The sequence below is a fragment of the Mandrillus leucophaeus genome, unplaced genomic scaffold, assembly GCF_000951045.1.
Source record: "Mandrillus leucophaeus isolate KB7577 unplaced genomic scaffold, Mleu.le_1.0 Scaffold466, whole genome shotgun sequence".
Classification (NCBI taxonomy): Eukaryota; Metazoa; Chordata; class Mammalia; order Primates; family Cercopithecidae; genus Mandrillus; species Mandrillus leucophaeus.
The window spans coordinates 740,830-764,605 of NW_012104987.1; the positions used below are offsets into that span (position 1 = coordinate 740,830).

General features: G+C 39.4%; 1 protein-coding gene across 1 annotated transcript in view; it reads right to left on the bottom strand.

Annotated features, from left to right (window-relative positions):
* The window catches only part of FMN2 (formin 2), a gene marked incomplete at its 5' end in the record, with an annotated part of 438,038 nt that overhangs the window by 243,510 nt on the left and 170,752 nt on the right, over nucleotides 1-23,776 (bottom strand). The window contains one exon of the mRNA XM_011995030.1: nucleotides 6,677-6,764. Within this exon, the coding sequence (XP_011850420.1) occupies nucleotides 6,677-6,764 (88 nt within the window). The remainder of the gene's footprint in view (nucleotides 1-6,676; nucleotides 6,765-23,776) is intronic.

A 23,776-nucleotide genomic window follows, 5' to 3' on the forward strand; every position in this document is an offset into this window, starting at 1 on the left:
AAAAAAAAAAAGAAAATGTGGCACACATACACCATGGAATACTATGCAGCTGTAAAAAAGAATGTGATCATGTCCTTCGCAGGGACATAGGTGAAACTGGAAACCATCATTCTCAGCAAACTAACACAGGAACAGAAAACCAAACACCACATGTTCTCACTCCTAAGTGGGAGCTGAACAGTGAGAACATATGGATACAGGGAGGGGAACATCACACACTGGGGCCTGTCAGGGGGTAGGGGACAAAGGGAGGGAGAGCATTAGGAGAAATACCTAATGCAGATGACGGGTTGATGGGTGCAGCAAACCACCATGGCCCATGTATACCTATGTAACAAACCTGCACGTTCTGCACATGTACCCCAGAACTTAAAGTATAATAAAAAATAAAAACAAACAAATTTTAAAAAGAATATGTATCCTGTATGCCAACAGCAGTTCTCTTTTTGGTACCTGCTACATTAGGACAATTTCTTCCTAGACAATTATCAGAATAAGGCTTCTCAGCTTTGAATCCTTTTGAGGGAGGGTAATGACAGATCAAAACAGCAGCAACAAGACACGATTCCGATGAGAAGTCATAATTAACACTGAGATCTCACTGGCATTTCTGATTGAAATCTAAAAGCCTGTGTATTGTCTTTGCAAGTTACCCTTAACTATATAATTTTAAATAAACTGTTTGGGAAAGCAATCATTAGGCTCAGAGATTAAATAATAAAAATAACTACAATTGTATTGACTGTATCAACTATATTTCTGATGGAATATTACGTAGTTTACATTACTATCTCATTTAATTTTAAGACACATGATTTTCATAAATCATGTTTAAACAGGATAGAACTTTCAGCAAGGAGGTAATATAGCATTCACTGCCCAAGGGCCCATAATTCCAGTTAGCTTTGGACAGGACAGATATAAAAGACAGGAAGGAACCAGAGCCATTCATACCCTGGGTTGGTATCCCTGCAGTATATCGAAACGTGTTTCCATAAGTTTAATGTGTAAGACTGTTAAACAGATATTAGGTATTCCTTGTGATGAGATCTGTAATCTATTTTCAAGTATTTTTGCAGAGGGAGTGTCTAAGAGACCACACCTCAGGGATGGCTGACCAGCACTGTGCAAGAAAGGCCATTCTCCAGAGGCAGTTAATGCAAGCTGCTCAGCTATCTCTATCTAAATCAACAATCGAGGCTTTAATACGCACACTAATGTCTGAAATGGGCTTTCAATGGCGAAATTAAAGTCATTCTGGACGTGTGGATTAGCTGAAATCTCTTAGAGATGCTCTACTACTACCTCTTCCATAGCTAGAATAAGAGTCTACTGGAGGCCAATAGCTTTGTTCTTTAAGGAAGCAGCCTGAGGCCTAGGACCTAAACAGTACCGGGTGCAGCCACTGGCTGAATTGAGTTTCTAGATGTCTGGTGCAGACTATGAGGGTAGCAGATTCCTACCTCCGTGCAAAGCTTGTATATGTCTGAAGCAAACCTTTCAGATAAGATCACGGTGAGGGCCCCTATAAAGAGAGAGCTAGACAACCTCAAGTTTATGAAGCAGGGTTTTCAAACTATTTTGCTTGAGATGGCCAAGAAATACCAGTGGAATAAAGATCTGTGTGTGGGGAGGGTTCAGTCTGAAACTTGCTGCAGTTCGATCTGGTAGTAGGGTGACAATACTACTAGCGTATTTGAAAAGTTTTTGGGGCCAGGTAAGGTGGCTCACACCTGTAATCCCAGCACTTTGGGAGGCCGAGGCGGGTAGATCACTTGAGGTCAGGAGTTTGAGACTAGCCTGGCCAACATGGTGAAACCCTATCTCTACTAAAAACACAAATTAGCTGGGTGTGGTGGCAGGTGGCTATAATCCCAGATACTCAGGAGGCTGAGGCATGAGAATCTCTTGAACCTGGGAGGCAGAGGTTGTAGTGAGCTGAGATTGCGTTACTGCACTATGCCTGGATGACAGAGCGAGACTCTGTCTCAAAAAAAAAAAAAAAAAAAAGGAAAAGTTTTCACTTTACATTTGTTATCCAGGCAACATTATCAATGACATCCCCTTCCAGTCTTAAAGTATCCCAGTTAGGATGATAAATTATATGGTATTTCTATCTAACCGTGACATTGTCGGGGGATAAAGCTGAACCTTATGGAATTGCAAATTCTTTTGCAACTACTGTTACCTATGAAAATGGACCTAAGATGTGTGAAGAGCACACTGACCCCTGAAATATGGACCAAATGTTGTAAAAAAAATTCAATCAATTTTCACAAAACTAAACTACCACTATGAAGCTGTAGGATACTCTTATAATATCAATTTATGGGAATAACAGGCCAAAATCATTTGAAATCAGTCCCCCACTAACAACAACTAAAAATGCTGAGTGAAACGTGTTTGTAAAATATCACAAAGACATCAAAGAGCTGACAAAATAATAAAGAATTACCGTGCTAAACAAAATGAAGAGAGAACTCAGAGAAGTGACACAGCTTGCAAACTGCTTTTGCCCTGAGTGTATCTGCCTATCCTAACAAATGTCAACTTTCTCTCAACAGTTTCACAGTGGCAGGGGCCAAATATCAAAGCCCAGAACCCACTTATCATAGAGATTCTAGACATATCCCACAATGAAATGGGACTCAAAGGGCTATACTGAGGGGAACCAACCCATTCCATGGACATACAGTTAGCACTGGCTGAAGGGACCCCCCCACACCCCCCAAAGCTTGATTCATGGTGATCCTAAACCCACAGTGCCCCCAGACCCTAGCATACACACACACACAAATGGTAAATCTTCTCTGGAAGGCACTTTCCTCTCAGACTTCAAATTAGTGTAAACCACAGAGTGAGACTTTTTCAGAGCTATTATAACTGTAGGCCAGTTTGAACATTACCAAAGAGCCAGCAGCTCAGGCCTTCACTATAACTTTTATATACTAAACATACACAGGTAATTATTTTGGAATGCCTCCTTATATTTGCCGCATTAATGAACTGAGTCAAGAACCTGACCTCTTCTCTCCTCTCTGCCTTTTGAATGTATGTGTTGCCGAGAATGCTCCACATCTATTATCGTGGGAAATAACCTGTATTCAAATAACAGACTGAGCAAGTGGTGCTCAGTAGATGTGGTAGCAGGACCAGGGTTAGAACTTTGATACCTAGAATCCAAGCCTTACACACGAATTACTCTAACGGAGCACTTTGAAATATAAATGTTACAAAGTAAATGCAACCCTAGAGTACTGACAGCAAAGAAGAGGAGAGAAAATGATTCTTGCTGTTTATTAGAATATTACATAAACTTTGTTTTAGAGAAACCAGTGCTGGTGTTAAGAAAAGCACAATCTTGGAGAAGCAGTGTGTCTGAATGAAAAAAAAAAAATACTGGTTAATGAAGGGGCCCAAGTGCAAGTTCAACCTGTTCCACTAATGAGCTGTGTGATACTGAGAGGGAAACCGGAGCACTCACAGGTCTTCTTTTGCCTGTCAATAAAAATGCCGCATAGCCAAAGCAAGACTAAATACAAAGAACAGATCTGGAAGCATCACATTACCTGACTTCAAACTATACAATAAGGCCATAGTCAGCAAAACAGTATGGCACTGGTATAAAAACAGACACATAGACCAATGAAACAAAGTGAAATACTTACAGCCAACTGATCTTTGACAAAGCAAACAAAAACATAAAGTGAGGAAAGGACACTCTATTCAACAAATGGTGCTGGGATAATTGGCAAGACACTGTAGGAGAATGAAACTGGATCCTCATCTCTCACATTATACAAAAACCCACTCAAGATGGGTCCAGGACTTAAACCTAAGACCTGAAACTATAAAAATTCTAGAAGATAACACTGGGAAAACCCTTCTAGACATTGGCTTAAGCAAAGACTTCATGACCAAGAACCCAAAGCAAATGCAATGAAAACAAAGATAAATAGGTGGGACTTAACTAAACTAATGAGCTTCTGCATGGCAAAAGGAATAGTCAGCAGAGTAAACAGACAACCCACAGAGTGGGAGAAAGTCTTCACAATCTATACATCTGACAGAGGACCAATATCCAGAATCTACAAGGAATACAAACAAGTTAGCAAGAAGAAAACAAACAATTCCATCAAAAAGTGGGCTAAGGACATAAATAGACAATTCTCAAAAGAAGATATGCAAATGGCCAACAAACATGAAAAAATGCTCAGCATCACCAATGATCAGGGAAATGCAAATCAAAACCACAGTAGGATACCACCTTACCCCTGCAAGAATGGCCATATTTTAAAAAATTAAAAAAATAATAGATGTTGGCATGGGTGCAGTGAAAAGGGAACATTTCTACACTGCTTGTGGGAATGTAAACCAGTACAACCACTATGGAAAACAGTGTGCAGATTCCTTAAAGAACTAAACGTAGAACTACTATTTGATCCAGCAGTCCTATTACTGGTCTACTCAGAGGAAAAGAAGCCATTATATGAAAAAGATACTTTTGTACACGCATGTTTATAGCAGCACAACTTGCAATTGCAAAAATATGGAACCAGCCTAAATGCCCATCAATCAATGAGTAGATAAAGAATTGTGGCATATTCCATATGATGAAATACTACTCAGCTATAAAAAGGAACGAATTAATGGCATTCGCAGCAACCTGGATGGAGCTGGAGGCTATTTTTCTAAGTGAACTCAGGAATGTAAAACCAAACATTGTATGTTCTCACATTCATAAGTGAGAGCTAAGCTGTGAGGATGCAAAGGCATCAAAAGTGATACAATGGACTTTGGGGACTTGGGGGAACGGTGGGAGGGGGTAAGGAATAAAAGACTACAACTCGGGTTCAGCATATACTGCTCGGGTGATGGGTGCACCAAAATCTCATAAATCACCACTAAAGAACTTACTCATGTAACCAAATACCACCTGTTCCCCAAAAACCTATAGAAATAAAAAGTATTTTTTAAAAATGACACTGGAGGTCTAGATAAATTCTGTGGCCACTTCTATATCCAAAATCAATGATGTTTATGCTTCTGTGGATTTCTCAGTGGAGGCATATCCTGAGAGAAGTCAAGTTTACTCTAGAGGACACAAGCGATTCACACATCTAAATCCTGTTTGCAGACAATACACCAAGCCAGAACAGGACTTTACCTGCAGGAGGGCACAACCTCTTACTGCTTTAGAATTGGAAAGTCGTCATATTTTAAAAAAAAAAAAAAAAGTGTACAGGGTTTCAAAGGGACTAAAGGAATCACTTAACATCGTAATGGGATAAAGTCTATGCATGATTCTGTATGACCCTTCAACTACCGCCTTTCATGCCATGTTATTGCTAGCGTTGCATGTTCAAGCAAGCAAATTTTCAGTGAACTCTCACTGGCTTTACCACAGACACAGATGTCAGGCGGACTCTTTTGTTCATAAGGTTCTCATTATCAACTCAACCCGAGTTGAATATTTGACTGAAGGAAAGAACCATATCATTATTTTCATATTTCATCCTATGACTTAACTGGGCTACATCTGCCAGCTTTAGAAACACCAAGTACTGCCTGGCGCCAGCCTTGGCCTTCTCTTCGATGACTAGTACCCCAAATGTTTCAGCTTGAGGAAGTCTCCTCCCCATCAAAACAATGTAATAAAAACTGAAATTGTGATTAAGAGTTACTCATCAATTGACAGGCATACCAAGCTTGTGCTATTTATGAATTATCCCACACAAGATTTTCAGTCCAACAAATAGAATCCACATTCGTAAAGGGGTAAGCTAGAAAGCCAGTTAAATGCTTTCGTGATTATAAGGTCTGTGTTATTCTTGAAACCATATTTCTTTAATAGGTAAACTGGCATTCCACTGGATAATTCAATCTGCTTTAAATCTATTCTTAGGTTCTAGTCAGCTTAAGGGAAGCTCTGAATTTACACTTAATTCCTCTATTCACCTTTGGGCAGTATCTCTCAGCAAAAATGTCATAAGAGGATACAGCATAAGAATGGTCATCAATTGTACAGTAGAATTCAAGTATTAAAATATTGACACTAAAGCCATTTATAAAATATTAAGAACCACTCTAATTCCAAACAGAAAATATTTCTGTTCATATGTTGCAAACCTCACTCCCACGTGAAGGTACTAGGAGACAGGATCCTAGGGGGTGGCCATTAGGTCACAAGGGTAGAATTCTCATGCATGGGATCAGTCCCTTTATAAAACAGACCAAGAGAACTCTCTTTCCTTCCTTCTGCCAGTTGAGGATACACGGAGAAGATGGCAGCCTGCGACCTGGAAGACGGCCCTCCCCAGAACGGAATATGCTGGCACCCTGATCTCGAACTTCCAGCCTCCTAGAACTGTGAGAAATAAACTTCTCTTATTTATCACCCACCAGTCTGGGGTACTTGGTTATAGTAGCCTGGACTAAGATAATAATGTCACATGAGAATGAGACTGTTAGTAAGGTATACAAATAACACCTCAGGCAAATTAATAGTAATCCTTCCAGAAACTATCATGGGAGATAGCTTGATCACACTTATGGGAAATATACTAACCTCAGTCTACACAGAAACTCTAAGTTTGAAATAACTTTACCACCAAGCATCATATCCTTCAGCCCAAATTTTAATATTCAAAAGCTAACTTTTTATTCTGACACTTACCATGTTGTATGTCTTTCATATCTAAATGAAGACTAGACATTAGTATTCCAACTGCTTGTGATCTTTTGTTGCTTAATAACTTGACAACCTGCTCGAGAAAGAAAGTAAAAGGGGAAAACGTTAATTTGAACTCCAATATGCTTACTAGCATTTTAAAAAATCCTAAATGAAGAACAAATTAAGGGAAAATACCTCACATCATTACCTAAAGTATTCAAAACAGTTGGTTTTTTTTAATGTTTGAAGAGTTTTTGGTTTTTATATCATAAATCTTCAAAATCCATCATTTTCCCCCATTATTCACCATCAGCCTCAAAGACATGTTTTTTACCAGTCTTTTGAGAGCCTGATCTGTCAACAAGTAAAATTTCTAATGGTCTAGGAAATTAGTCTGATCGCTGTAAAATCACAATTACACATATGATCATTTGCAGCCTGAGATTTGAAGTGTTCTTTTTTTTAATGTGAGCCTTGAATGTTTTTAATGTGAAACACTGAAGCTTGAAACATGTCAACAAGTGAAGGGCAAAAAAAAAAAAAAAAAATTACACACATAGAGAATCTGCTAGATTAGTTTGGTTGTATCACGAAAATTTCAAAAAAAAAAGTGCTTTCACTTGGGTCACATAGAAAGCTCACTATTTTACTGGAAGTTCCTCTCATCCTGCATTTGACCCACATTTTGGGGAGAACTTTCCTACTAATTAACAGAGGGATACAAGTATATTAAAAGGGCTGCACCAGCACAATCTCAAGTCTGGATTTCCAGCAAGTCTTGAAGAATCAGGGCACACGATCCCATGGGAAGGTTTCCTAAAACAGAGGTGGGCAGGCTGTTACAGAACAGACAGATATTTTTTTGACCATGTTTTCCAGACAATAGCATCACCAGGAAATCCTGCTTATGAAACTGACCCAGGTCCTGATCGTGTGAAGGGCAGCATTTTCTATTTACTCCCAATGTTTTGTTTTAAATCTGCTTAGAAAAACACTGGAGGAAAAGGAAAGAAAGTGGTTATAGTCAAATTACCAGAAGTGACAGCTGCCCTAACAGCTATTGCATCTGTGGACCCTGTCTTCCCTTATGGTTTAAGCTGGGTCAATCAGAATAGTAATAAAATAATCATACCCAACCATTACACAAAGTCACAGAGTAAAACAATATTCTTAACAGCAATAATCGCACTCTGGGTGCCCCAACATGGATGGGGTGGGGAATAAAACATAACACTTTCAGAAGGACCAACCACAAAAACCACCCTGACCTTTTTTGTTGTTGTTTGTTTGTTTTGAGATGGAGTCTCGCTCTGTCACCCAGGATGGAGTGCAGTGGCGCGATCTCGGCTCACTGCAGCCTCCACCTCCCACGTTCAAGTGAGTCTCATGCCTCAGCCTCCCAAGTGGCTGGGACTAGAGGCGCATGCCACCAAGCCTGGCTTTTTTTTTTTTTTTTTTTGGTACTTTTAGTAGGAACCGGGTTTCACCATGTTGGCCAGACAGTTCTCGAACTCCTGACCTCAGGTGATCCACCCACCTCGGCCTCCCAAAGTGTTGAAATAACAGGCGTAAACCACCGCTGCCCGGTCCTGCCCTAATCATTTCTGAAAGCCTCTGGGTAAGGCACAATATCTCCCAAAAGGCACCGCTTTTGCAAAAGAAAAAACAACATATACATTTTGATTCTAAATTTACTCTTTAAACATTTCTCTAAATTCCACCTAGAAAAATGAGGTTATAACTAGAATATGAACCTATTAGTATGGCGAAGTATTTCTATCCATAGCATTGTCCTCTTCAGAGCTTAAAAAATAGGAATTTAATATCAGAGAAGCAGAAGGTGTATACTCTGTCCTGAAAACCAGTTTCTCACCACAAGTCAGTGCAATCCGGGCCCAGTCACGCTGCTGGATGAAAATGCTTTTATTAAGGTTTTCTATCATTTTCTGGTTTCTCAATGCAATAGGCACGTTTCAATCCATGAGTATTTGACCTCCCTAGAGTATTAACATGTTGATCACACCCTTATAGTAACTTCTTTTCCAGGGCTCCTAACATTTCTTCTCAGTCCTTTTGAAGATGAATTATTCTGATTTCACCTTAAATATGTGCATATCCTATAGTTCTGTTCTCTGTACCTTATTCTCTTCACATTACAACCTATATAATTTCTCCTGTAGAAACATACATGTCTGCATCTTCAACTTGGCAGTCTCCTACTTTCCAAAAAGATATCTCCATTTAAATTGTCCACATAATCTCCATTTGACATGTCTAAAATGACGCACTTATCAGTTCCACCCCAACACTAGCAGCCAGCTTCTTCTCCTTTATGCTATATATTGAGATAAAGGTACCACTATTCTTCATCCGCCTACCAACATTAGGAATCTAGAAACCAGTCAAGACTTCTACCTCCCCTTCACCTGCACACTCTGGTCTGGGATCAAGTCCTGCCAGGTACAGCTCCTCTGTATCTGTGGAAACCACCCCTCCTCCTTAACTCTATTTTCAGCATTTAGTTCTATACTTTATCTTACACAGATAAATGCAAACATTTCTGATGGGTCTGCCAAACTCTAGCCCAGTGGTTCTCAAAGTGTGTTCCTTGGACAAATGAGAACCACCATCACCTGGGAAGTTATCAAAAATCCAAGAAAAAGTTAGAGGGGAGTTTCAAGACGGCTGACTAGAGGCACCTGGTACCCACCTCCTCCACAAACAAGAACTGAAATAGTGAGTAGGTAATCACAGGTCAAACAGATCACATAAGAGAGAACACTGGAATTCAAAAACTAAGTGACAGGAAACATGGGAGGCGAAGAAGAAGAGGGAAATGGGGCAGTCTGCTCAGCCAGGACCAGCTGGGAGCCTAGAGAGGCTCTCGAATGCGATAAAGGTTCTCCAGGCTCCCTCACGTAGTAGTCAGTGACCCCAGCAGCCCACATTTCCACCACAGACTCCTGCAATCATAGCCACAGGAGAACCCCATGATCCGCACAGGCCCTGAGGCTAACACAGGGAGCCACCTGGAGACCAGGAAGCAGCACACCTCCAGAGAGGCAGTGCACTGAGTTCCACTCACCCGCTGTGTCATAAGCAGTTACAGGAAGGCACTATTTTGAAATGCCAGCCCCACCAGACTGCATCCTGCCCTGGGGCCCAATAGCCCCTGCATCGCCACATCCCTGAGGCTCCCCTGATATCCTCAACTGCAGCCAGGGCCAAAGCACAAGCCTTTGCCAATGACCCTGCTACCCCTAGTATAAAGGCCTTTGTGCATTTAAGAGCACCCTGAGGATGGGGTACCCCACTTGCGGCTGCCATATAGAGCCACAGCACATGCTCCCCCAGTCAGCTGTTTACAACTGTGGCCATGGTAACTCCACCCTCCCCAGCAGGGCCTCAGGGCCACCACGCAGTTGCTGCCACCCTCACCCAGCCATTCTGCCAGGGTGGGGTGTGGGGGACCTGGGGTCCATCTCTATCCTGCTTACCACAGCCAGCACCCACATGTACCACCTAGGGGCCAGAGAACAGGGCCACTTAACCAAGTTAAAACAGTTAAAACCCACCCACTCCCCCAGTGCCCAAGCACACCATCCAGAGGCTTGGGAATGGCCCTGCCCCATTCATGCCCACTGGCACCTGAGCACTCCTTCTGGGGGCCTGAGGACAAACCCGCCCATCCTACTGCAAACACCACAACTAGCACTCACCCACCCACACCATCCACTCACCCATGCCACCTGCAAGCCTTGAGACTGCCCCGCGTGGCCTGTCACAGCCACTGCCAATAGCAGTGCAAACCACTTGGGAGCCTAAGCGTTGTCTCATCACTGCTCCTGCTGCCCCCAGCACCATGCCCACTGCCTAGGAGCCCAAGGACCCTCCCAGCCACCCAGCCCACTTCTTCCACCGCTGGCACCCAAGCAAGCCACCTGGAGGTCCAATTGGCCTGACTGAACCTGCTAATATCAGGGCCAGCATACATGACCCTAGGACCAAAGCACAGGCGTGCCCAGCCTGCCACTGCCACCTCAAGCACCTGCCAATGATTGAGGACTGGCCCACCTAGCATCCTCATCCCCAGCAAAACTTACCACAACCTCCACTAACAACCACACCCTAAGCCACTGAGGAAATTACAAGCACTACTGATACTTACGGAAGAAAAAATCATACAGAGACTACACTGCTGTATTCACCCAGAATCAAAGGCAAAATGCTACATCAAACCAACACCACAGATACATCTTCAGGAAAAAGTCCTCCCCTATAAAAGTAAATTCAAAAAAGTTGGAATAAGTGACTGTTATACCAGATGCACAGATATCAATGTAAATATACAATAAACATAATAAAACAAGGAGATATTATACCTCCAAAGGAACATAATAATTCTCCAGCAATGAATTCGAATGAAAAAGACATTCATGAAGTTCCAGAAAAAGAATTCAAAATAATGATATTAAAGAATCTCAGTGATATACAAGACAACTCATATAAACAATACAAAGAAATTAGAAAACCAATTCAGGATATGAATGACAAATTTATCAAAAAGGTAGATCTCATGAAAAAGACCAAACAGAAATTCCGGGATGGAAGAATTCATTGAATAAAATACAAAACACATTCAAAAGCTTCAACAATAAACTAGATTAAGCAGAAGAAAGAATTTTATAACTTGAAGACAGGTCTTCTGAAATAACCTAGTCAGATAAAAGTAAAGAATAAAGAATAAAAAAGAATGAACAGGCCAGGCGTGGTGGCTCTCATCTGTAATCCCAGCACTTTGGGAGGCTGAAGCAAGTAGATAACGAGGTCAGGAGATTGAGATCATCCTGGCCAACACGGTGAAACCCCGTCTCTACTTAAAAAAAAAAAAATACAAAAATTAGCTGGGCCTGGTGGTGTATGCCTGTAATCCCAGCTATTCGGGAGGCTGAGGCAGGAGAATCGCTTGAACCAGGGAGTCAGAAATTGCAATGAGGCAAGATTGCATCACTGAACTCCAGCCTGGCAACAGAGTGAGACTCTGTCTCAAAAAAAAAAAAAGAGTGAACAAAGACTACATCACACATGGGACGCCATAAAGCAAACAAATATTTCAATTTTCAGTGTCCCAGAAGATGAAGAATAAATGAAAGGGATCAAAAACCTACTTAATGAAATAAGAGCTAAAAAAATTCCCAAGTCTAGTAAGAGATTTAGACATACAGATACAGGAAGGTCAGAAATCCCCAAATAGATACAGTTCAAAAAGATCTTCTCTGTGGCACATTAGAGTCAAACTGTCAAAAGTCACAGGCAAAGAACAAATTCTAAAAATAGCAAGAGATAAGCATCTAGTCACTTATAATAGAAACCCCCCGTAAGAATAACAGCTGATTTCTCAGCAAAAACCTTACTTGCCAGGAGAGAATTAAATGATATATTCAAAGAGCTGGGAAAAAAAAAAAAAAACCTGCCAGCCAAGGATACTCTTCCCAGCAAAGTTACCCTTCATGATGGAGAAATACAGTCTTTCTTTTTTATTTATTTATTTATTTATTTATTTATTTATTTATTATTATTATTATAATTTAAGTTCCAGGGTACATGTGCATAACGTGCAGGTTTGTTACATATGCATACTTGTGCCATGTTGCTGTGCTGCACCCATCAACTCGTCAGCACCCATCAACTCATCATTTACATCAGGTATAACTCCCAGTGCAATCCGTCCCCCCTACCCCTACCCCCTCCCCATAATAGGCCCCGGTGTGTGATGTTCCCCTTCCCAAGTCCAGGTGATCTCATTGTTCAGTTCCCACCTATGAGTGAGAACATGCGGTGTTTGGTTTTCTGTTCTTGTGATAGTTTGCTAAGAATGATGGTTTCCAGCTGCATCCATGTCCCTACAAAGGACACAAACTCATCCTTTTTTATGGCTGCATAGTATTCCATGGTGTATATGTGCCACATTTTCTTAATCCAATCTGTCACTGATGGACATTTGGGTTGACTCCAAGTCTTTGCTATTGTGAATAGTGCCGCAATAAACATACGTGTGCATGTGTGAAATACAGTCTTTCCTAGACAAGCAAAAGTTGAAGGTACTAATCACCAAAAGACTGGGCCTACAATAAAAGCTTATGGAAGTCCTATACCTGCAAGCAAAAAAATGGTATCTACCATCATGAAAGCATGCAAAAGTATAAAATCCACTGGTAGAGCAAACACACAAATAAGGAAGAGGAAGGATCCAAATGTTGCCAATATAGGAAACCACAAAATCACAATGATGAACAATAAGAGAAAAAGAAAGGAACAAAGGATATACAAAGCAATCAGAAATCAGTTAAGGAGGCCGGAAACAGTGGCTCACACCTGTAATCCTGGTACTTTGGGAGGGTAAGGCAGGCGGATCACCTGAGGTCAGGAATTTGAGACTAACCTGGCCGACATGGTGAAATCCCATCTCTACTAAAAATACAAAAATTAGCCAGGTAAGATGGCAGGCACCTGTAATCCCAGCTACTCGGAAGGCTGAGGCAGGATAATTGCTTGAACCCCGAAGGCGGAGATTGCACTGAGCCGAGACAGTGTCACTGCACTCCAGCCTGGGCAACAGAGTAAAACTCCATCTCAATAAATAAATAAATAAATAAATAAATAAATAAATGAAATAAAAAATAAAAAAAGAAATCAATTAAGGAAATGACCTGAATTTGCCCTTACATATCAATAATAATCTTGAATGTAAACAGATTAAATTTTCCACTTACAAAGAAGATGATAACATGATAAAAGTTTCAGTTCAGCAAGAGGATGTATGTACCCAACAACAGAGTACACAGATATATAAAACATATTATTAGATCTAAAGGGAGAGACAGACTCAAATACAATAGTAGGAGACATCAACATTACACTCTCAGCAATAGTAGGATCATCTAGACAGAAAATTAACAAAGAAACCTAGGATATAAACTGTACTTTAGACCAAATGGACCTAACAGACATTTACAGAACACTGCATTCAACAGCTATAGAATACACATTCTTCTCATCATCACATGGAACATTCTCCAGAATAGATAATGTGTTAGGACACAAAAATATCAACAAATTTTAAATATCGAAATTATACCAAGTATCTTCTCAGATATTAATGAAGTAAAAGTAGAAATCAGCAACAAGAGGAACTTTAGAAACAGCACAAATACATGGAAATTCAACAACACGCTCCTCAATGACTACTGAGTCAAGGAAGAAATTAAGGAAGAAATAAAAAAAGTTCCTAGAAACAAATGAAATTGGAAACACAAAACACCAAAACCTAAGAGATACAACAAAAGTAGTATTAAGAGGGAAGCTTAAAAAAATAAATGCCTACATCAAAAAAAGTAGAAAGATCTCAAATAAACAATCTAACAATATATATCAAGCAACTAGAAAAGCACGAACAAAATCAGTAGGAAGAAATAAGTAATGAAGATTAGAACAGAACTAAACAAAATAAAGACTTAAAAAAAACCCACAAAGAATCAACAAAATAAAAAGTTAGTTTTATGAAAAGATAAACAAAATTGATGAACTGCTAGCTAGACTAACTAAGAAAAAGAGAGAGAAGACCCAAATAAACAAAATCAGAAATTAAAAATCAGACATTACAACTGATACCACAGAAATACAAAAGATCATCAGAGACTATTATGAACAACTATACAATAATATACTGGAAAATCTAGAGGAAATGAATAAATTCCTGGACACATACAATCTACTGAGATTGAATCAAGAAGAAATGGAAAACCAGAACAGACTAACAATGAGCTGTGAGATTGAATCAGTAATAAAAAGTCTCCCAACAAAGAAAAGTCCAGGAATAGATGGTGTCACTTTCAAATTCTACCAAATGTACAAAGAACACTAATTTTCCTCAAACTCTTCCGCCCCGCAAAAAAACAATAGAATAGAAGGGAATGCTCCCTAATTTATTCCACAAGGTCAGCATTACTCTGATACCAAAACCGGATAAGAATACAACAAAAAAAGAAAACTACAGTCCAATATCCTGATGAACAGTGATGCAAAAATCCTTAACAAAATACTAACAAGTTAAGTTCAACAGCACATCCAAAAAAAAAAAAAATACCATAATCAGTGAGATTTATCATCCTAGGGATGCAAAAATGGTTGTACATATGCAAATCAATAAATGTGATTTATCAAATCAAGAGAGTGAAAAACAAAAGCCATATGATCATCTCAATGGACACAGAAAAAGCAGATGATAAAATTCAACATCCCTTCTTGATAAAAATTCTCAATAATCTAGGTATAGTAGGAACATATGTCAACTTAATAAAGGCATATATGACAAACCCACAGCTAACATCATACTGAATGGGGAAACGCTGAAAGCCTTTCCTCTAATAATTGGAACAAGACAAGGATGCTCACTTTCACCGCTCCTAGTTAACATAGTGCTAGAATTCCTAGCCAGCGAAATCAGGCAAGAGAAAGAAATAAAAGGATTCCAAATTGAAAGACAGGAAGTCAAACTGTTTCTCTTTACAAATGACATAAGCTTACATCTAGAAAATATAAGATGCCACAAAAAAAACCCATTAGTTCTGATGAAACTCAGTAAAGTTGCAGTATACAAAATCAACATACAAAAATCACTAGTGTTTCTACAGAACAATAATGAACTAGCTGAGAAAGAAATGAAGGCAATCCAATCTCAAATAGCTACAAAAAATAAATAACTTATGAATAAATTTAACCAAGAATGTAGAAGACCTCTGTAAGAAAAACTACAACACACTGATGAAAGAAATTGAAGAGGATAGAAACAAATGAATAGACATCCAATGGTCATGGACAGGAAGAATATATTGTTGAAATGACCCTACTTCCCAAAACAATCTCCAGATCCAATGTAATCCTTATCAAAACAATGACATTTTTTCACAGAAATACAAAAGCAACCCTAAAATTCTTATAGAGCCAAAAACAAGCCTGAATAGACAAAGCAATCCTGAGCAAAATGAATCAACAAACAAAGCTGGAGGAATCACACTACCTGACCTCAAAATATATTACAAGGTTACAGTCATCAAAACTGCATGGTATTGGTATAAAAACAGACACATAGACCAATGGAAAATCATAGAGAACCCAGACATAAATCCACATATTTACAGGCAACTGATTTTCAATAAAGACACCAAGAACATACAAGAGGGAAAAGACACCCTCTTCAATAAATGGTGCTAGAAAAATTGGATATCTATATGCAGAACAATGAAACTTGACCCTTATGTCTCACCATACACAAAATCAGTGCAAGATGGATTAATAAGTTAAAGGCAAGACTCGAAACTATAAATCTACTCGAAGTAAACAGGGGGAAAATAACTTCAGGAAATTGGTCTAGACAAAGATTTTATGGCTAAGACCTCAAAAGCACAGACAACTAAAACAAAAATAGACAAATGGGACTATTTTGAGCTAAAAAGCTTCTGGACAGCAAAAAAACAATCAACATAGCAAAGACATAGCCTGTTTAATGGGAGAAAATATTTGCAAACTATTCCTTCAACATGGGACTAATATCCATATACAAGGAACTCAAACAACTCAACAGTACATAAATGAATAAATAAATAATTCATGTCCTTTGCCCACTTTTTAATGAGGACATGAATAGACATTTCTCAAAAGACAACATACGAATGGCCAAGAGGTATATGAAAAAAACTGCTCAACGTCACTAATCATCAGGATAATGCAAATCAAAACCACAATGAGATAATATCTTACCCAGTTAGAATGACTATTATTTTAAAAACATTGATTCTGGCAAGGATGTGAATAAAAGGGAATTTCAATTAGTACAGTCACTATAGAAAACAATATGGAAATATTTCAAAAAACTAAAAATAGAACTACCATATGATCCAGCAATCCCACTCCTGGGTATGTATCCAAAGGAAAATAAATATTAAAAGGATATCTTCACCCTACGTTTACTGCAGTACTGTTCACAATAGCAAAGATATGAAATCAACCTAAGTGTCCATCAATGGACAAATAAAGTATTTTTAAATATATATAACATGTTTTAATATATACATATAATATATAAAACATATACATACATACACAACAGAATATTATCCAGGCATAAAAAAAGAATAAAATCATGTCATTTGCAGCAACATGGATAGAACAGGAGGTCACTACCTTAAGTGAGATAAGCCAGGTAAAGAAAGACAAATATCGCATACTCTCACTCATATGTGGGAGTTAAAAATGTTAATCTCATGGAGGTAGAAAGTAGAACAAAAGATACCAGAGGCTGGGTAGGGTGTGTGGTGGAGGGGGAGGTGATGAGGACAGATTGATTAATGGGTACAAGCATTAGATAGAAGAAATACGTTCTGATGTCAGATAGAGGAGGGTGAGCATAGTTAACAACAATGTATTATATATTACAAAATAGCTAGAAGAAAGGACTTGAAATGTTCCTCACTCACAGGAATGATATATGCTCAAAGTGATGGATACTAAATATCCAGACTTCATCACCACACATTCTATGCATGTAACGTCATAAATATGTATAAATAATGATGTATCGTAAATATGTATAAATATGATGTATCAATAATAAACATTAAAAATGCAAGTGCTCAGGCCCTATCACAAACCTACTAATCGGAACATGAGAGTAGGAACCATCACTCTGAATTTTAAAAGCCTTCCAAGTAATTCTAAAGCCACCCATTGCATTTCATCCCTTCCTGTCCATTCTCCAAATTGATATCCAAGTACCCTCCCTAAAAATGCTGATATCTGCATGTTGCTTTTTAATCATAGGTTTTAAACACAATTGGCTCATGTTTAAGGGTTAGTCCTTTAAAAAGTCTTACAGAATCTTTCACATATCATACCTGGAATTTGCCTTTTTTTTTTTTTTTCTGACATGGAGTTTTGCTCTTGTTGCCCAGGCTGGAGTGCAATGGCACGATCTCGGCTCACTGCAATCTCCACCTCCCACGTTCAAGTGATTCTCCTGCCTCAGCCTCCCGAGTAGCTGAGGTTACAGGCATGCGGGACCATGCCCGGCCAATTTTGTATTTATAGCAGAGATGGGGTTTCTCCATGTTGGTCAGGCTAGTCTCAAACTCCCAACCTCAGGTGATCCACCTGCCTTGGCCTCCCAAACTGCTGGGATTACAGGCTTCAGCCACCACTCCCGGCCTGCTTTTTCTATTATAATTCAAACGCACTTGATTACAACTGGATTTTACATTTAAATGCCGAAGATGTTACATAGGAACAATAATCATCTACCACCTTCCAGAAGGCAGACATTCAGAAGAGGATAGATGTCTAAAAGGATGGATTCCACAGTGTCTTTAAGTAACCCAACCTTTGTATTATGAACCACTGCTATGATCTGGCCTTTTTTTCCAACACCTTGGAAAAGAAGAACCTAGGGTTAGAACATTCTTAGAATTCAGGGACCACAATGCAATGAAGAGGACAGTAGTCTCTTGTAAGATGATCTCAGAACTTAGGCAAAAAGCAGAAAATGCAGAATGAACACATTTGAAATCTATAAAATTAGAACTTACAATCAGAAAAAAGAACTATCTTGAATCTGCTTTAACATCATCTCTCTTCATAATTCTCTCAATAAAGTTAACATCTTAGGCTTCCCTAGAAGGCAGGACTGTGTAGAGATTATGAACATGGTCTCTCTAAAACAAAGCACTATTTCTCAAACTTAACGTGTGCTTGAATCATCCGGGACCCTCTAAAATGAAGGTTCTGATCCCTAAGTCTGGGTGCGACTGAGGTTCTTTGTTTCTGACCAGCTTTCAGGTGATGCCATTTCTTCTGGTGCACAGATTGTGGAGGTTCTCCTGCTTCATCACCACACACTCTATTCATGTAACATCATAAATATGTACAAATATGATGTATCATAAATATGTATAAATATGATGTATCAATAATAAACGTTAAAAATGCAAGTTCTCAGGCCCTATCACAAACCTACTAATCAGGACATGAGAGTAGGAACCATCACTCTGAATTTTAAAAGCCTTTCAAGTAATTCTAAAGCCACCCATTGCATCTCATCCCTTCCTGTCCATTCTCCAAACTGATATCCAAGTACCCTCTCTAAAAATGCTTTCTAACGTATTTGAGAAAAGCTACTCCAACATCCTAAAGCCTCAGTTACCTCCCTTAGAAAAATGATTAAAACAGTATCAACTTCCAAAGACTGTAGTGGATATTCAGTGAAGTACTCTTAGTGGCATGGTTATAGCTGATTGTAGTCTCTAACTCCCAAGCTCAAGTGATCCCTCCCACCTCAGCCTCCTAAGTGGCTGGGATTACAGCCATGTTCCACAACACCTGCTTTTATTCCTACTTTTATCCAGGGATAGCCATATGACTAAGTTATGGATAACAGAATGCAGGCAGCAATAAAAGCACAGCCTTCAAAAGGCTGGCTGGCCCTCTACTTTCGTTCTTTCTTTTTTTTTTTTTTTTGAGAGAGAGAGGGAGTCTTGCTCTGTCACCCAGGCTGGAGTACAATGGCTTGATCTTAGCTCACTGCAACCTCTGCCTCCTGGGTTCACGCGATTCTCCTGCCTCAGCCTCCCGAGTAGCTGGGATTACAGGCGCGCGCCACCATGCCTGGCTAATTTTTTTGTATTTTTAGTAGAGACGGGGTTTCACCATGTTAGCCAGGGTAGCCTCGATCTCCTGACTTCATGATCCACCCGCCTCGGCCTCCCCAAGTGCTGGGATTACAGGCGTGAGCCACTGCGCCTGGCCGGCCCTCTACTTTCTCTATCCTTTTCCTCTCAGGCTGAGGCAGAATTATGGAAGTGAGCCATTATCAGTTATACTACGCCCTGACGGTGAAGCAACAGAAGGCCTGGGAATGAATCTCTGGACAGCCTGATGGAACACAGGCACTGCACCTCCCTGGGCACTTACCTGCCTAGATTTCCCCATGAGAGAGATAAAAATAACTTTTCATCTTTTACAAGTCACAACAGAGACAGCCAAACCAATATTTAACTAATACCCCTACTACACATCAGACATTGTGCTAGACGGTGGGGTAAATGCACAGAAGACCAAAAAAAAAAAAAAAAAAACCAGACCCTTATCATCCTCTGCCTAATCAGCTCTATTTCACAACCCCTAGAGCTCAGTCAGTGACACCATGGTCTCCAGTCATCAGGATGGAACCTCTGACTAACTTCCTCTGCATTTCTGGTATCCAGCCACACATCAAGTTCCACTGATGTTTCCTTGCCTTTCATTCTTCTCTTTCACGACCACCACCCCGCTGCAAGTTCTCATCACTTCCTCCCAGAGAGTACAGGCAGAGTGGGAATCTGCCTCCAGGATCTCGGTCCTGCTCTCAGCCCAGCATTCTGTACTGCCTTCATCCTGTCACTCCCCTTTAAACAGATATTTAGGGGCCCCTGATAATGTATTTCTCTTCTATTTTCTATTGTCAAAATGACAAACTCTGACTACTCACTGGACAGGAATGTTCAAGTCTCATTCCACTGTGATGCTTTTCCTGAACATCCCTCTACCTCCCACAGAGCTCTTACAGGAGCTGACTTACAAGCACTTCTTTACTCTTCTGAGACTACATATACTCCTATTACAATATATACATGATAAAGTGATTTGGGGGCAATTTTCACTAAAGCATAATCACCTCTAGACACACACTGTATCATACTGCTTACTGTAGTACTCCGCATAATGACTGATATATTGTAAGCATCCAAAAATGTCTACTGAATAAGTAAACCTTGTTAAAACTGCTATGCCCAGCTTAGATGTCCCACAATAAACCTGGAAAAATGGTTAGACAACCAACCCTGGCTAGACATCAGAATCACTTAGGTACCTTCTTAAACAAAGGGTCTTGCTCTCCTTTCTGAAAAGTCAATTTTCTCTAGAGTAGGGCCTTGGATTACATATGTTTTTAAAAATACACAGCTGATGCTGATGCAGACTTAGGAACCACTGAATACTTCCTTTGAAAAGGAAGTATTTGAATAATGGTTGAACTGTGATTGAATAATGGCTGAACATAGTAGAAAGCTTATGTGAACTACATTTATTACACAAGTAGCCAAAACTACATTTAAATAATTATTTGATCAGACAACATGGTGTTTGTTGCTAATTCAGAAGTTTAAATGTAGTACGCATTTTATATGTGTCACATGGAATACTAGCTAATTAAGATGACATCAAAGGGCTTCACATTAAATATCCAATAGAGATAATTTGAAGTTTCTTGCAATTTCTTACAAGCTAGTAAAATCTCACAATTTCTTACAAGCTAGTAAAATCTCACAATTTCTTACAAGCTAGTAAATAATTTGTACACAGTCTAAATGTAGAGTCAAAACAAAAGTTTTAGTTTCCTGATTCCTAGTTAAGAGAGCAGATTGCTTTCTTCTGAAATAGCCTTGCTGAAAAGTGGACATTAATTAAAGGGACAAATGGCCAGATCCAATATGGCAAATCCTTCTCTGAATAGAAAAAGATAAGATTGCTCAATTATAGAGATTAATTAAGGTAAATTTCAAAGCAGAACCTCAGAATGTAAAAACTGTTGTTTCTCAAACAGACGTTAGAGCACAAGGTGGTATATCAAGAGGTATGCAATGTACTCAAGGAATACGAGCTATCAAATGCACCCAAGAATACCCTAATGACCAGGAGAATATAAGCAAATATGAAATAGTAAAACCAAAGCGAACAGGAGACGTAAGAATAGAAGGAAAGGCAAAGAAAGAACTATTCCCAGACTCAAGATTTCCAATGATTTGATCTATATCAGAGTAGGAGATCAGTATTTCAGGATATGTCTTTGCCTAAATTAGCAGCCATGTAACTTTGGACAAGTTCCTTGGCCTCAAGATCTAAATTTTCATACCTGTAGAATACAGTTAATAATCCATATGCAGTATTCCCATAATTTGAGATAAACAAATTTGGCAAAGTATAAAATATTTTCAAAGCATAAAACGTCTTGCAAATGCCAGGTGCTGGTGTTTTATTTTGTAATCCAATAACTGGCAGTTATATTTATGATGTTGTAAAATCACTTGAGTTTATTCCAACAAGAGGAACGGCAAAGATAATAGAAGGCGATAAGAAATAAACATCTAAAATTAAGAAGGAGAACAATCCATACATTGGCTAACTCCTACCCCCTTGGGAATTTACAAAGTGTGATTTCTCCAAGAACTCTTTAGACATACTGTTGTTGGCTATCTCATAACTTTGATTTGGATTCAATTTTCTTTCTTTGGAAAGATAAATTCATCTCAAGATTTTTGACTCAATGAGAATCAGGAACCATGAGCCTTTTCTGAACCGTCTGATACTATTTCATGAAAACAGCAGTCATTTTAAATCTTAACTAGTCTACACTCAAAAGTGAAGAATGCTGGCATGGGATTTTGCAGAGCAAGAGGTTATCAGGGTTTTTTTTTTTTTGGTGTTTTTTTTTTTTCTGTCTACTCTCACAACTAAGGAAGACTGCAGTCTTATTTACACTACTCTATTCTCCTACTCAGATTAATGGTAAGCCTCAGGGGAGGGTGACTGACCTCAAAGGCATCCAGCAGCATTCCAAGGCACTGCAGACCACAGAAGGCATTGACACTGACCATGCCCACAAGTGGTATCTCCAGACTATCTGGTTGGCACCAGACAATCCTCTTTGCTTGGGCAGCCTAGATTTAATCTCAGAAACAAAACAGAGGTACAGTTTGCTAATTGGTGAGGTGATATTTGACACCTCTCACTGATTAAGAGTCTAGAAGCCGACTTTGATCACACATCAAGGTCTCTTTAGGCACGATGTGCCTGCTTCTGAACTTGGTCCCAGATGTGTCTCTTGGCAGAGGATCAAGCTATGGCATGGGTGAAAGCGTCTTGCTTTGCTTGTCCTGCCTTTGGGTCTGAGTCAGCCTCGGAAGGAGACTGACAGCTGTGGAATTTGGTAAGGTTACCAAGAAGAGCTTCTTGTGCTCTCCCAGCCTGTCTCTCTCGTTTGGTTGTCTTGATATATATTTTAGACTTAAGTTTGGAGAGCTGTGTCTCTTGGTTGTAACATCATCTGGATGTTGTTCATCAACTGAGTAGGTTGTTTCAATCTCTCCTGACACCATCTTCTTGGTTCCTGCTTTCATTCTTATTTAGTCTGTGATCCTGATACCGGTCTCCTGGTCCCATCCCTCAGGTTGTTCTAACAAACTAGAAGCAAGAATTTCAAATATGTGCAAGTAAGTCTGCAGGACATCTTCTCACCAAGTAAAAACTAGTGTCCATCTGACTTCTCCATTGTTTCTTGATAACAGTATCTCCCTCGACTATCTTTTGCCATTCAATATACTACTATAAATCACTGTTAAACCAGAAATCAAGTCAGACATGAAAGACGTGTCATTTTTAACAGAAGCAAATGCATGTTACATAAAAGCGATTTGGTAAACTCCAAGACATACGTGTTCCAGTTGATTTTAAGAAAGGCACACTAAAATAAAGAGAGTGATACCTACCTAGCCTACAAGATCAGCCACACTTATGATCCAACCCAATCAATGGTTGGATTCTTCTCTTAGAATACAAGCTGTTAAAGGAGAGGAGCAGAGCCATAGCCTTTTCTAAATACAGTCAAGTTGAATGGAGTAATTAAATGTTCCGACAGCGTGACACACATAAATCACATCTGTCAAAATAATAACAACTATTATGTATTGAGTCACAGAAATGAGGGATGTTCAGTATGAAAAATTGCTGAAAGACCCAAGCCAGAGAGGCAGGCTGGGATTTCCTGTCAGCTAAGTCTGACTCCAAAGCTCACCCGTCCTCCGGTGTAGGCCCTGTGAGCCATGTGCACACACACCTCTGCCATAACACAACACTAAATACAACACAGGAATGTGCTAACAAAAAACCAAGGGAACTTCTTAGGCTTTTTGATATTTTTCTTTAAAGGGATAAGTTTAAAAGAATTAGAAACTCAATTTC